This window comes from Triticum urartu, chromosome 3, assembly GCF_003073215.2.
Source record: "Triticum urartu cultivar G1812 chromosome 3, Tu2.1, whole genome shotgun sequence".
Classification (NCBI taxonomy): domain Eukaryota; kingdom Viridiplantae; phylum Streptophyta; class Magnoliopsida; order Poales; family Poaceae; genus Triticum; species Triticum urartu.
Genome location: NC_053024.1, coordinates 237503058 through 237519104, shown reverse-complemented (window position 1 = coordinate 237519104; position 16047 = coordinate 237503058). Strand labels below are relative to the sequence as shown.

Genomic DNA, 16047 nt, shown 5'->3' with positions numbered 1-16047 from the left:
GCTTGACATGGTTGGGCCCCTTAAAGGGGGAACCCACAAGAAAAAATACTTACTGGTCATGGTGGATAAATTCACCAAATGGATAGAGGCCAAACCTGTTAAAACAGTCGAATCCGGACCAGTGGTAGACTTCATATCTGGGGTCGTACACCGTTATGGCGTCCCCCATAGCATCATCACTGACAACGGCACAAACTTCACAGCCGATGAGGTAAAACTCTGGTGCAGCAAAATGGGCATCAAGCTCGATTATGCTTCAGTCTATCACCCACAAACCAAAGGCCAAGTCGAGCGAGCAAACGGTCTTATAATGAGCGGCATTAAACCCAGATTAGTGTGTTCCTTAACGGAGTCTAACACGCACTGGGTAGAGGAGCTCGACTCCGTACTCTGGGGGCTGCGGACCACGCCGAATCGTAGTATCGGATATACACCCTTCTTTATGGTGTACGGCGCAGAGGCAGTCTTGCCCTGTGACATAATTCATGAATCACCTCGACTGCGCATGTACGAAGAAAGAGAAGCCGAGCTCGATCGGCAGGACATTCTGGACACCCTGGAGGAGGAGCGCGACGTAGCCAAAGCCCGTTTCGCATTTTATCAGCAACAGGCTCGCAGATACCAAAGCAGAGAAGTACGGGCCAAAACTTATAACGTTGGCGAACTAGTTCTACGCCTGCCGGATAAGAAAAAGAACAAGCTCGAGCCCAAATGGGAGGGTCCCTTCATTATTGACCAAGTTCTGACCGGTGGAGCGTACCGACTGCGGGATGCATCGACTAGTCGACTCGAGCCGAATCCATGGAACGCGGCCAGGCTCCGAAGATTCTACGCCTAGCGCCGGACTCTATGTTCGTCCCCTCCCTTTGTCCATTTTTTGCATATACATTATCTGTCTTGTTTTTCTTTCTTCCTTTCTTTTATTCTTTCTCTAGGCCTTCAAGGGCCAACTTGTGCCTCGCTTGCACATTATAGATGCGCTAGCCGCACTCATCATACCTGGGGGCTTCTTTCACATAAGCTTAATTATTTATCTGGGCCTCAGGCCCCGCACATGTGTCATGCTTCCGCATGTACCTTTTTTCGCCATTATATGCATTGACATGACTTAAGTTTTGGCCGAGCTGGGTTGCCTGGCTCTTGTATTTATGCCCTATGTTCCCGTTAATTCGTCTAGGGCATAAGGGGAGCACCTCTGCGATTGTTACTGCCGGGTCAGCCGGATGTGTACCTCAGACTGGGTGAAGCCGAAAGCTAGGGTTCTTAAGGGAATATTCGATCGGTGAACAAAAGATGATTTTTATTTATTGTACATATCTGCCCCCAGATGTTTTTCCTGCGTTTCCTATCGTAGTCCGGACATGCACTTTAGGGCATGCTTATCCAGGGAAAGGAACCCTTAATGGAACTATTCTCCCTGGAAGATGTTTCTTACTACCCATGTAATATAACATAACTAGTTGGGCACTTGTCTGTTCAAGCACTAATGACCCCTACGCCTGGTCTCCACGCATACCCCGGTTCTTATATAACTGAGCGGGTATTCGGATACACTCCGAACTATCGGGTCCCGAGGTTGAAGCGAAAAGGTCCGCCAAGACAAATGATCTACAATCCGGCTAGAAGGCATTATACATGTCATTTTAATTACATAGTCATGCAGACTGACTAAATTCCTCTTCTATACCATCCAACAGGCGGTCTAGCTTACAATCCTGTTGGGAATACTTTGCGGCTAATTCTACTTGCCCATAAACTAAGCTAACGGGGATCTCTTTTCCGTCGGGACCCACAGGTCCGACCTCAGCCATGTGATTTGGGTCTGCCTTGGTATACCACGTCTTCACCATTGCCCAGGCTTCTCTGGCACCCTGTCGGCAGGCCGATATCTTCCATAATCGGAAGCGCTGCCGTGCTCCCTTGAGCTTCTCCGTAAGCTCTGCAACGCCCTCTGGCAGGGAGACGGATGGCCACAAGGCCTGGGCAACACCTTGCATCACCTGCCGAACTTGTTCGTGCAGATGTGAGAGCTCGAATAGAAGATCACCCGCAGACCCGGGCATTTCCTCCGCGGGACGACCCGTCAGCATACCTATAGACATAACGCTGTTAGTCGGCTTCTTCGCCGAACTCCTTTAAAAGAATTTGTTCAAGCACTTACTGAAAATGTCACGCCGAAGCCGCTTATTCTCCTTCTCGGAGTCTGCAAGCTGGGCTCGAACGTCTTTTAGTTCCACGCGTAGCTTGATATTGGCGTCTTGGAGACTGTTTTTGTCCCTCCTAACCTCAGTCAGCACATGTTTGCCAGCCTCTAGCTGTCGCATAACATGCTGGTCCTCCGGATTTTCTCCGGATTCATCTGCAACATCTATTGTTAGATCTGCAGCCATGCCGCACACTATATGGTAACCATCATTCTTTAAAGTAAATGTTACCAGCGGGTGACTTTTTCGGTTCCTGCAATGCGGCAACAGCGGCCCGCAGTTGGGTCTTGCATTCCTCTAGCTCCTGTGACAGCCTAGTATTCTTCTCTGTAAGAACCTGCACAATAAAGATGATCCTTAAATCAGTTCTGCTAACTGTTTCAAGTCTCAGGGGCTACTGATACATATAAATCGTTAGATTTACTTACCCGTACATCCTTTACATACTGATCCGTGGCTCTGGCTAGGCCATCTTGAGCAACTCGAAGGTACGCCTCTCCAGAATTGAAGGCATCAAATGCCTCTGGTGAGAAACAAGCGTCACGGAGTACGGCCCGGCGGCACCTATGATTCATGGCGCTTTCCACTTCTGAGTTTGTAGCGGATAATCTATCCGCATCCTCTGTAGGGGGGTTATCCGGCGCCTGCCCCATATCGGCTTCCGCCTCTATGTCCGGTCCTGGCGCCCGACTGGTGGAAGCATGATTAGTAACATCGCCGGACATATTCTGGCGAGCATTTTTTCTGTTAAAGAATCACGGGCGTCATTATATTTCGAGAAAGACGACAACCACGGAGCGGGGTTTTTGTCATACCTTTGCGCCAACGTCTCCGTCCTGACCGCCTTCCTTTTTGGCCTACCCAACCTCGGTGCCTCTTGTTGGCGAGTTGCTGCGGGTTCGGCAGGGCGTCCCGAATGCCTTCCCTGTAAAAATGCCATGTGTATATGGTGGGTGAAGTGTCTAAAAGGGGATCCTAGTTTTTGGAGTTGGGATTTTTGGTTTTTCTTACGTGCGATGCAGGGAGCAATCCGGGATAGTCGGCCGTAATGGCCACCATGGCATCATCGCAGCTTAACTGATAGAACTACCGGTCTATCAGCTCCACGAATATAACCGGATCTTCTTCAAGTCCGGAGTCGAGGGCCCGGTCAGGGTCCTCTGGTTGTGGAGAAGGGCTGCTGACCTCCTTTATGGCTTTTCGCAGTTCCTGCCGCAAAGTGGCAAGGTGAATACTTACGACAAAGAATGCGGGGAAAATGGGAGTAGGGAGATATAACTTACCCAGCTTGGAGGATTGTACATGGAGAATCCATCCCATGGCTTGATGCGGGTGAACTCCTCTTCCTCACCCTTGAACAATTCGGACAGAATTTTCGCTAAAGCAGCAGCATTGTCAGGACCCTTATGCCCGCAACGGGTGGCATCATCCGCCCCGTTAAAACACCACAAGGGGTACCCACGATATTTAAGTGGTTGCACTCCCCGCATTATGCAAATCGACATAACTTCGATTACTGTCAATCCTAATCGAGCCAGTGCTTTAATCCGGTTCATCAGATAGAGGACTTCTCCATTGTCTTCCACCTGGGGGCTCCGTGGGCGCCAACTTCGGCGTTTCTTCAGAGGAGCATTGTTGAACTCAGGAAGACCCCGCCGAACAGGGTCTGGAAGGGGAACGTCCTCCATATAAAACCATTCTGAAGGCCAGTCTTCGGACGACTTCTTCGGGGTATCGGACAGGTATCCGGTATCGGCGATGCGCCATATTTCGGCTCCGCCCACTTGATAAAGTGACCCCCTCTGTGTGCAAGGGACGAGGCAAAATAGCCTTTTCCACAGCTCGAAGTGAGCCTCGCAGCCCAGGAACAACTCGCAGAGAGCAACATAGCCGGCGATATGTAGGATGGAGGCAGGGGTGAAATTGTGTAATTGGAGGCCGTAGAACTCCAGGACCCCGCGGAGGAACGGATGAATTGGAAATCCGAGTCCCCTTAATAAATAGGGAACAAGGCAGACCCGTTCCCCCGTAGAGGGACAGGGAAAGCTCTCCGCTTGCTCCCCGCCATTGTAGGTGGAAAGCCCGGCTCGAACGGGCACCATATACGCCGGAGGGAGAAATCCCATAGTCCGCAGTTTGACTAATCGACTGTGCGGGACTGAACACCTCTCACAATCACCGGGCTTAGGGCTACGGGGGCAGGAGGAGGAGCTGCGGAGGTCGGCCATGCTGGAATGGATCTTTCCGAAACGCGCTCTGATGGACTCTCGCTGGGGGAGGATGGTATGGATTGGATCTAAGGATCCCCGTCCCTTTAATAGACAATTTATTTATCTAGCTAGGGGGGTGAATGTAAAAACGCCCTGGTGCCTCGTATTCATTCGATGCATGGGAGATAGCCCTTATTGGGCACAGAAGCCAAGAGGTCCAAACATTTATGGGACCGGACACTGCTTTACAAACGTTCGGAAGATGGAGAAGAACCCGCCTTGCAATGCCGAAGACAACACTGTGCGCCGGACTCATCGTCATTGAAGCCTGGTGTCGGTGTCAAAACCGGCGGATCTCGGGTAGGGGGTCCCGAACTGTGCGTCTAGGCCGGATGGTAACAGGAGGCAAGGGACACGAAGTTTTACCCAGGTTCGGGCCCTCTCGATGGAGGTAAAACCCTACGTCCTGCTTGATTAATATTGATGATATGGGTAGTACAAGAGTAGATCTACCACGAGATCGGAGAGGCTAAACCCTAGAAGCTAGCCTATGGTATGATTGTTGTTGTGTATGTTGTCCTACGGACTAAAACCCTCCGGTTTATATAGACACCAGAGAGGGTTAGGGTTACACAAAGTCGGTTACAATGGTAGGAGATCTGCATATCCGTATCGCCAAGCTTGCCTTCCACGCCAAGGAAAGTCCCTTCCGGACACGGGACGAAGTCTTCAATCTTGTATCTTCATAGTCCAGGAGTCCGGCTGAAGGTATAGTCCGGCCATCCGGACACCCCCTAATCCAGGACTCCCTCACCTGGTTCGGGGGCTACTGAGGGAGTCCTGGATTAGGGGGTATCTAGACAGCCGGATTATATCCTTTGGCCGGACTGTTGGACTATGAAGTTACAAGATTGAAGACTTTGTCTCGTGTCCGGATGGGACTCTACTTGGCGTGGAAGGCAAGCTAGGCAATACGGATATGTATATCTCCTCCTTTGTAACCGACCTTGTGTAACCCTAGCCCCCTCCGGTGTCTATATAAACCAGAGGGTTTTAGTCCATATGACAACATACAATCATACCATAGGCTAGCTTCTAGGGTTTAGCCTCTCCGATCTCGTGGTAGATCAACTCTTGTAATACTCATATCATTAAGAATAAATCAAGCAGGACGTAGGGTTTTATCTCCATCAAGAGGGCCCGAACCTGGGTAAAACATCGTGTTCCCTGCCTCCTGTTACCATCCGCCTTAGACGCACAGTTCGGGACCCCCTACCCGAGATCCGCCGGTTTTGACAACGACATGTACCTTCTCCCTTATTGGAAAGTAGTTCATCACAGAAATCTGTTCGTGTGACTACTACACCAATTAGTGAGGAAGCTAATGATGATGATCATGTAACTTCAGATCAAGTTACTACCGAACCTCGTAGGTCAACCAGAGTGAGATACGCACCAGAGTGGTACAGTAATCCTGTTATGGATGTCATGTTACTTGACCATGACGAACCTACGAACTATGAGGAAGCGATGATGAGCCCAGATTCCGCAAAATGGCTTGAGGCCATGAAATCTGAGATGGGATCCATGTATAAGAACAAAGTGTGGACTTTGATTGACTTGCCCGATGACCGGTGAGTCATTAAGAATGAATGGATCTTCAAGAGGAAGACGGACGCTGATAGTAGTGTTACTATCTACAAAGCTCGAATTGTCGCAAAAATGTTTTCGACAAGTTCAAGGTGTTGACTACGATGAGATTTTCTCACTCGTATCGATGCTTAAAAGTCTGTCCGAATCATGTTAGTAGTTGCCGCATTTTATGAAATCTAGCAAATGGATGTCAAAACTGTATTCCTTCATGGATATCTTAAAGAAGAGTTGTATATGATGCAACCAGAAGGTTTTGTCGATCCAAAAAGTGCTAACAAAGTGTGCAACCTCCAGCGATCCATTTATGGTCTGGTGCAAGCATCTCGGAGTTGGAATATATGCTTTGATATCAAAGCATATGGTTTTATACAGACTTGCGGTGAAGCCTGTATTTACCAGAAAGTGAGTGGGAGCACTACAACATTTCTGATAAGTATATATGAATGACATATTGTTGATCGGAAATAATGTAGAATTTTTTGGAAAGCATAAAGGAGTGTTTGAAAGGAGTTTTTCAAAGAAAGACCTCGGTGAAGCTACTTACATATTGAGCATCAAGATCTATAGAGATAGATCAAGATGCTTGATATATTTTCAATGAGTACATACCTTGACAAGATTTTGAAGTAGTTCAAAATGGAACAGTCAAAGAAGAAGTTCTTGCCTGTGTTGCAAGGTGTGAAGTTGAGTAAAGACTCAAAACCCGACCACGGCAGAAAATAGAAAGAGAATGAAAAGTCATTCCCTATGCCTCAGTCATAGGTTCTATAAAGTATGCCATGTTGTGTACCAGACCTATTTTGTACCTCATCATAAGTTTGGCAAGAGGGTACAATAGTGATCTAGGAGTAGATCACTGGACAGTGGTCAAAATTATCCTTAGAGGACTAAGGAAATATTTCTCGGTTATGGAGGTGATACAAGAGTTCGCCGTAAAGAGTTACGTCACTGCAAGCTTTTTACATCGATCTAGGTGACTTTAAGTCTCGATCTGGATACATATTGAAAATGGGAGCAATTAGCTAGAGTAGCTCCATGCAGAGCATTGCAGACATAGAAATTTGCGAAATACATACGGATCTGAATGTTGCAGACCCGTAGACTAAACTTCTCTCACAAGCAAAACATGATCACTCTTTGGGTGTTAATCACATAGCGATGTGAACTAGATTATTGACTCTAGTAAACCCTTTGGGTATTAGTCACATGGAGATGTGAAATAATCACATAAAGATGTGAATTAGATTATTGACTCGTGCCAGTGGGAGACTGAAGGAAATATGCCCTAGAGGCAATAATAAAGTTATTATTTATTTTCTAATTTATTGATAAATGTTTATTATTCATGTTAGAATTGTATTAACCGGAAACATGATACATGTGTGAATACATAGACAAACAGAGTGTCACTAGTTTGCCTCTACTTGACTAGCTCGTTGAATCAATGATGGTTATGTTTCCTAACCATAGACATGAGTTGTCATTTGATTAACGCATCCGTTAGCTTAGCATGATGATCATTTAGTTTTTTGCTATTGCTTTCTTCATGACTTATACATGTTCCAATGACTATGAGATTGTGCAACTCCCGAATACAGGAGGAACACTTTGTGTGCTACCAAACGTCACAACGTAACTGGGTGATTATAAAGGTCCTCTACAGGTGTCTCCGATGGTACTTGTTGAGTTGGCATAGATCGAGATTAGGATTTGTCACTCCGATTGTCGGAGAGGTATCTCTGGGCCCTCTCGGTAATGCACATCACTATAAGCCTTGCAAGCATTGTAACTAATGAGTTAGTTGCGAGATGATGTATTACGGGAATGAGTAAAGAGACTTGCCAGTAACGAGATTGAACTAGGTATTGAGATACCGACGATCGAATCTCGGGCAAGTAACATACCGATGACAAAGGGAACAACGTATGTTGTTATGCGGTTTGACCGACAAAGATCTTCGTAGAATATGTAGGAGCCAATATGAGCATCCAGGTTTCGCTATTGGTTATTGACCGGAGACGTGTCTCGGTCATGTCTACATAGTTCTCGAACCCGTAGGGTCCGCACGCTTAACGTTCGGTGACGATCAGTATTATGAGTTTATGAGATTTGATGTACCGAAGGTAGTTCGGAGTCCCGGATGAGATCAGGGACATGACGAGGAGTCTCGAAATGGTCAAGACGTAGAGATCGATATATTGGACGACTATATTCGGACATCGGAAAGGTTCTGAGTGATTCGGGTATTTTTCGAAGTACCGGGGAGTTACGGGAATACGGGGAAGAAGTATTGGGCTTTATGGGCCAAGTGGTGGAAGAGAGGAGGCAGGGCGCGCGCCCCCCCTATCCCAAACCGAATTGGACTAGGGGGCCGACCCCCCTTTCCTCCTTTCCTCCCTCTTCTTCCTTCTCCCCTTCCCCCTTCCTTTCCTCCTCCTAGTAGGAGTAGGAAAGGGGAGTCCTACTCCTACTAGGAGGAGGACTTCTCCTCCTGGCGTGCCTTACAGGGGCCAGCCAGCCTCCCCCCTTGCTCCTTTATATACGGGGGCAGGGGGGCACCCAAAGACACACAAGTTGATCATTGATCCCTTAGCCGTGTGCAGTGCCCCCCTCCACCATAATCCACCTCGATCATATCGTAGCGGTGCTTAGACGAAGCCCTGCGTCGGTAGCAACATCATCACCGTCATCACTCCGTCGTGCTGACGGAACTCTCCCATGAAGCTCTGCTGGATCGGAGTTCATGAGACGTCATCAAGCCGAACGTGTGCTGAACTCGGAGGAGCCGTGCATTCGATACTTGTATCAGTCGGATCATGAAGACGTTCGACTACATCAACCGCGTTCTCATAACGCTTCCGCTTACGGTCTATGAGGGTACGTGGGTGATACTCTTCCCTCTAGTTGTTATGCATCACCATGATCTTGCGTGTGCATAGGGATTTTTTTTGAAATTACTACGTTCCCCAACAGAGCCCCCAATGGTTCGCCATTGCCTTCGACCCCGCGCTGCATGTGCACGCCTTTGAAGTAGGGGTCGACGAGCTTGCGCTCGTCGAACTCGGCCTTGATGCGGTTCCAATATGTGTCGATGCTCTAGTTCGTGCCGATGATCAGGTCGAGGCATACGACTTTCCACGCTTCGGCGAGGCACTTGTCCTCCTTGGACGCCCACTTGATGCGCAGTTCGCCGGTCCTGGCCCCCTTCTTCTTCTTCCCTTTCCTCGCCGGAGCAGTCGCCAGCTCCTCCTCCTCCTCCTCCTCCTCCTCCTCCTCTGGCTCCTTCTCGCCGTAGTCGAGCTCGCCATCCATGTCCTCTTGAGGTCCATTGTGTTGTCTTGTGTGGTGAACCCGAGGGAGGCGGCGGCGGCCGAGCCGGTCGTGATGATGTCGTCCATGTCGGCCTCCGTCGCGTCGGTGTCACCGAGATGCGACGAGGAGGCTTGTGAGTAGAGCAGCGCGCCACAGCGGTGAGGGGCGTCGGGGAGGCTGCGTAGGCCGACGGCGAGTAGGTGTACGGAGGGTACTACACGCCGGCGAAAGCGGGCGAGGGCGTGCGTTGGGGCGGGTGACCATGAGGGAAGGTGATGTTGGGGTTGAACCCGCCGTGCGCGTCACCGTCGGCGTAGCCCTGCAACGGCGTGCAGCCCCAGGGCTATGGCGACGACGAGAAGCCGGCCGAAGACCCGACGCTTTGCTGGCCCCAGGACACGTACGGGCCGTGGCCGCCGGGTCGATTCATCATCCCCGCGCGAGCCGCCTCGACTTGTTCGGTCGAGCGCTCCGCCTGCTCCGCCACCGCTGCAGCCACGAGCGCCGCGCTGTCCCGGGCCTTCTTCGCGTTGGCCCTGTTCCACCGGTTGGCGGTGACAGCCTCCCGGTGCTGAACTTCCGCCCTCCAGTCAGCGTTAGACATGCCCGGGGGCTTGGACGGCGGCGCCCTCTGCTTCCTCTGCTTCAGCTGGGAGACGGCGGGGGCGGTGGCATCCGTCACGGCACGGGGGACCACGTACTTCTTCGACGGCATGGTGGCTGGCTGGGAGGGGAGGAGGAGATTGGCAGGAGGAATGGATAATGAGAGGGAAGCCGAGGGGGGAAAGCGAGAGGAAACGACGGGAAAAGGCCCTCCTCTCACCGACGGAGCGGGCCCACACCCCTTTTCGCTTCTGCCGACGCCCCCAGGCGACCCCCAGACGCTTGGGTTCGTCTCGGGTGAGCCGACTGTTATTTCGGCCCAAACCGGCGCTAAATGAGATCCTGGAGGCGCGACTGGGGCGATTTTCGTCCGCCGGCATTAAAAAATCGCCTGGGAGGAGGGGAGGCTGTTGGGGGCGCGGCTGGATATGCTTTTAATGGGTTTAATGTGACGTTGGTTACTTGGAAGTCGAAATCTCAAGTAGCAATCAATCATCAAACCATCAAAGCTAAGAAAGAAAAATATCTGGTCAGCTAGTTGAGAGTCCTTGCTGGTTAACCATGTGTTTGGGCGATTTTTTTTAGGGAAGGCCATCATGGCTAGCTTTATTAATTTCAAATAGGAATTACATCGTCTACGAGTTTGGAAACCAGACAAGCCGGGGGCTCATCAGTCCATGAACTACAAATCTTATTATAAAAACAGTAACTAGCTAGCACATGCGCCGCTTGATTCGAAGAACGAGCACAATGTTTAAAGATAACCTTCCCAATTGACAAAGACACGTCAATGCATTCTGCAAATACTCTTGCAGCCGAGTCCCACCATTTTGTCTGTCCCGAGCAATAGTCAATAACAATTGAAGAGTCTGACTCTGCCTCCACCCTGTTGAATCCTAATGAGCTTGCAAAGATCAATCCATCTCTCATCACCATAGCTTCCGAGGTAACTACATCAGATGCATACTGAATATATTTGCACTGAGCTGCCAAAAAAATACCCTTCTCATCTCTAAGGATTGCCGCCGATGCTCCAGCACCCTCATCCGCATAGAAGGAGGCATCTACATTTAACTTAACAAATTTTGGACCAGGTTTCAACCATCTTTGTTCATTTGTCACCCTATTCTTCTCATTTGCTTGATGAAAATTGTCCGCAATTGCTAGAACAGACATAGGCCATCTCATTGGCGGGGGTGTTGCTCCATCATGAGTGTGTTGGCGACGAGTCCACCAAAGGTATCAACTACCAACAGCAAGAATTTGTTTAATATCCAAGTTCGGCTTCATCGGAACTGGATTATCCTCTGCCAATAGTAAATGCTCCAATATTACCGAACCAGAGCGATCCACCGTTGCAGCTTTGTCAAGAATTTCCAATATGCCCAGGCCTCTCCAAAGTTCTCTGTCCGTCAAACATTCAAAAAGAAGATGTTTTATATCCTCAGCAGCTCCATGACAAACCGGACAAGCACCATCCGATCCCACATGCCTGTTCATTAGTATGGATTTTAGAGGGATGATTCCATGAAGAGCACGCCAACAAAATATCGAAACTTTACGTGGTATATTTAGTTTCCAGAGTCTAGTCCACACTTCCGAAGCTTGGGATTGCCTTGGGCGTTCAGCCATATTTGTGTGTGTCCCAAAAGTCCGATACCACTGTATTTTGTACGCTGATCGTACTGTGAATATCCCTCTGCGGTCAGGATGCCACGCAATAAAATCGTCAAATGCATTGTGACTCAGCGGTATTTGCATAATTCGCCTAACATCCACCGGATTCAGAATTGTTCGAAGCAGTGCTTCATCCCATGTCCCTGATATAGGATCGATTAAGTCACTAACAGAATTGAGCAGAGTATGACCACGGCCTGAAATAACCTTCCTATCCGGGCTCCCTGGGATCCATGGATCAGTCCATATATTCACCTTCTCACCGTTTCCAATCCTCCAAATGTATCCCAATTTGAAATTTTTCAGTCCTTTCATGATACTTTGCCAAGTGAAGGAGGATCCATTTTTCAATGTAGCATGGAGCAGACTACAATTAGGAAAATATTTCGCTTTTAGTACCCTCGCACAAAGAGACTCTGGATTGGTTATGAGACGCCAGCATTGTTTCGATAGCATAGCAAGATTAAAGGAGTGGAGATCCCTAAAGCCCATCCCTCCTTCATTTTCTGGGTAACAAAGCTTCCACCAAGTGTACCAATGCATTCTTTTGTGGTCCTCGTCATCACCCCACCAGAATTGGGCAATCAAATCGGTGATGTCTTTACATACCCCTTTAGGTAGGCTAAACACTGACATAGCAAACACCGGGATAGCTTGGGCCACCGCCTTAATAAGAATCTCTTTACCCCCTGTAGATAATTGCTTTTCCATCCATCCCTTCAGTCTCTCTTTGATTCTTTCATAAAAATGTTTGAAACAGTCGCTTCTATCAGCCCCCATCATTGCCGGTAGCCCCAGATAATTGTCAGACAATGCTTCAGTATCAATGTGTAATTCCTGACAAATCTCAGTCCTTGATGTGGCCGGAGTGTTAGGACTAAAAAATGTGTTTGGGCGATTGGTGAAGCAACGAATCATTTTTTAAGTGGGGGAAGCATCTAGTGCTAACCTAGATTCAGATAGTTGCTGACTCTTCACATGATCTGTTGAATGCGATTTAGAATTAGATCAATAAAACATATATGAGAGCTTCCAGATGAAGAAGCAATTTATTTTACATGAAAAACAAAAAGACCCTCCACAGATCAACAAAACCATTTAGTACTAGAGATGAAAAACGTAAAGTTGAACGATTGTTTTCATGTCAAGTTGATAATAATTTCTTTGATAGAAACCGTGCAAATTCGTCGAATAACCGGCGATGTTGCGTAGTAGTGACCACACGACTCAACTCACTCCACGGTGGAATATTGACTGCTTGACTGACTTCAAACGTGAGTCTGTTTTTACTTGAGACTTGACTTGAGTGTCCATCTATTTCCATTGCCCAAAATGGCACGGCACGGCATTCAAACACAGGAATTTTCATCGGAAGAGAAAGATTCCTACGGAACAAAATGCTTGCAACTAGTACTTATTTCAGTATCCCAGTTGGCCTCTACAGATCCATGGAATCTCAACTCCCCGACTAGAGAATCACCGAGAATCTTAGTGGCTTTGTTGCTACGGAAAAACAAATCCTGAGTAAAGATTCCGTTGTGAACTCCGAAGCGACCACCCAACAGCTGCTACAATAATTTTGGCTGGAATCAAAGCTCGCGCAAAATAATTGCAACAGTTGCTGCACGTACCTTATTATCATCCGACGGAACGTCACGACCTAAGCATGGCCGCACTTCGCTGCGACCCACTAACTGGTATGATGGCATCATTAATCTTTAGCCATTATATGGTAGTAGTACCAAGTTTCTCAAGATATTTTCGGCAACGATAAGTACAAATTTGATGAATAGTGTTACACATCCAAGTCTTATGTCATTGATTTTACAGAGAGATGAGTATTTTCGATTGAGTCACTTAGATGTAGTATTATCGATAGCTTCATCAAATCAAAAAAGATGTAGTATTATCAAATGTAGCTGGGTAGCGCGGCAGGTATAAGACTCTTCTTTATTTCATTGCATCTGGATGCTTGTTTTCGTTGCCTCTTGATTCCCACCCCAACGTTTCAGATAAAAATAATTGTGGATAGTGTTTCAAAAATCAAATTAAGAACGTTAATTTTATGACCATGTTAAACTGAACGTATTTATGATAATTTTAGTTGACGCGAGGATGACAAGTTTAGTAGGCATGCACGTAATTTTCTGGCAAAAATCTAACTAAGAACGGTTTTGCTATGCTTACCAACTAAACTAGCGAGAGTTGACTAATACAAATTACCACAAAAAACATTCAATTTGTCATGTTCAAATCTCGAGTGTTCAGGATCTATAGGCGTCTAAAGATTTGCAGGGCAAAAAAGCATGTGCAAGTCGAGTTGGTAAGTGGTAGGACGGGGTTGGTGGCCAGCCAAAGTTGTCGCCTCCATTGGCTGCGCCGCGATGCATCTTTTGGTTTGTTCTTCAACGAGTCAGTATGGAGCCGTGTGGAGCAGGCGGAAATTCGGAAGAGAGACGTGGAACGCATCAACGTACTCCAAAACGAACCTACTTTTCTTTTCCTTGGGATAAGACGGTGACACGAGAAAATCGGTAGTAGCATGCGTTACCGTCACTTTCTCTAAAGACGGGATGCAAGTTAACGAGGGCATGCCCCTTTCCCCCTTGGCTTTCTTTGACTCTTGCGAGATCTTAAACCATCTACGTTCTTGCCAGGGTTAAGCCCGTTCTCGTACACAAAGCCTATTTACGATCAGATTATGAAATCACTAGGCTCGTCTCCGTGTATACACATGAACTCATGTCTCATCTGATTAGATGATGAAAAGGCACGCTAAGACAGTGAAAAACTAAACTACAGATCACACTTATCCCTAAGCTAAAAGCACCCTACTCTGCACATCCAGGCCACTCTTTCCATCAAATTTAGAGCATGATAGCACACGCAGAAAACTACTGATCACGGAAAAACCATGCTTGCTGACCAAAACCATGCTTGCACAACGAAGAGCAATCAAACAAGACAGGAGGAACAAAACCTTTTGATCCAAAACCATAGTTCCATCAAACTTGATTGACTGATAAATGATGTGCACAAGACCAAATCAAGTCCAGCAAGAACTACACTCTAGAACACCTCAGATGACACATCAGACGAGACACTGAAAATGGCATACACAGGTTTACTGGCCAGCTGGTGTTGCGTTGATGATGTCGGAATCGCCTGAAGATTAAACACAAGGAACAGAGCATGATCAAAAACCCAGTTGCTGTATATCAAAGTATGAACCAGGTAAAAGAATGAGAAATGCGGTGGTAGATACCAGGGTCGATGATACTCAGGCAGCAGACTCGGAAGTATTTACCACACGCAGTTCCCAAATCAACATTGTCTGGAAACCAAACATTGGCGAACTTTTGAACAGTGTATTATTGAGACAATAAAAAAGTTTGACATGATTATGACTGCTTTACCATCTTATATGCACTATTTCAAACTATTGATTAGCTTACTACTGCACTTATGGCTAATACTTCCATGACAAAAGTAATAGACAGGACTGTGAGCCAAGTAGGAAGGGTTTCGCAGTGTCATGGGAAGAAGTGAACATCATCTCACAGAACTCACCACTAGACAAAAGTTGGATTAAAAAGGAATACAAACTTACTTCCATGGTAGTGGTGGACAGTGATCTTCGCCAACATAGCATAGTACTCAATCTCAGACTTGCGGAGCGGAGGGCAGTTGTTAGCAAGGATCACAAGCTTTGCTGTAAATAGGATGCAACCACATTATTTGATATCAGACTGTCAACCATCATCAAATTACAAAAGAAACAACGTGAAATTGCTGTTACGCCAAACAGAAGAAATCTCCTACTAATAAACAGTGATATATCGGGAGAATTATTAAGGCATAGAATTATCCGCAATGGCCATATGAATACAGGCATGTGCAATGGCTAGGAGGACCAGAGCATTGGCTTGGTTTCTCTGAAGAGAAATAATAGCGCTCAGCATGTTCATTGTCGATCATCTGGGGAAAGGATCATCACATCCTCCAAATCGAATGGCTCATTGAAAACAAATAGAATGCATAGCAAATCTAGCACAGAGAAAACTTACATCCATTTGCAGAATTTTGAGAATTACTATGACTCATACTCGATGGCCATATGAATAGATCCACTAGTAATCAGTTTCAAACGCCTAATGGTGCCAAACAAAGATAACAACCAACAAAACAGTAGCAAGCAATGAAGAACAAAAATCTGTACTACTGGGCAGATCAGAGTCCTGGCTTGGTTTCTCCTAAGAGAAATTATAGCGCTCAGCATGTTCATTGTCGATCATCTGGGGAAAGGATCATCATGTCCACCAAAGTAGTACGCGTACGTCGAGAAACTTGCAGATCATAGTTTAGGCTGAGCTAGTTAATTGGTTATC

General features: G+C 47.2%; 1 protein-coding gene and 2 non-coding genes across 3 annotated transcripts; all 3 read right to left on the bottom strand.

Moving 5' to 3' along the window:
* Window positions 1–14640: 14640 nt before the first annotated feature.
* On the bottom strand, window positions 14641–15371 carry LOC125543728 (60S ribosomal protein L30; the record flags this gene model as incomplete). Its single annotated transcript, XM_048707189.1, is given in 3 exon segments — window positions 14641–14824; window positions 14925–14993; window positions 15270–15371. Coding segments are annotated over 3 exon segments (212 nt in total), but the record flags the coding sequence as incomplete, so codon positions are not given.
* A 196-nt stretch (window positions 15372–15567) lies between these two features.
* LOC125549648 lies at window positions 15568–15662 on the bottom strand. Its single transcript, XR_007301423.1, has one exon. It is a non-coding gene; the product is annotated as a small nucleolar RNA Z103 (small nucleolar RNA).
* A 222-nt stretch (window positions 15663–15884) lies between these two features.
* On the bottom strand, window positions 15885–15979 carry LOC125549650. The gene has a single exon (XR_007301425.1). It is a non-coding gene; the product is annotated as a small nucleolar RNA Z103 (small nucleolar RNA).
* Between the last annotated feature and the right edge of the window lie 68 nt (window positions 15980–16047).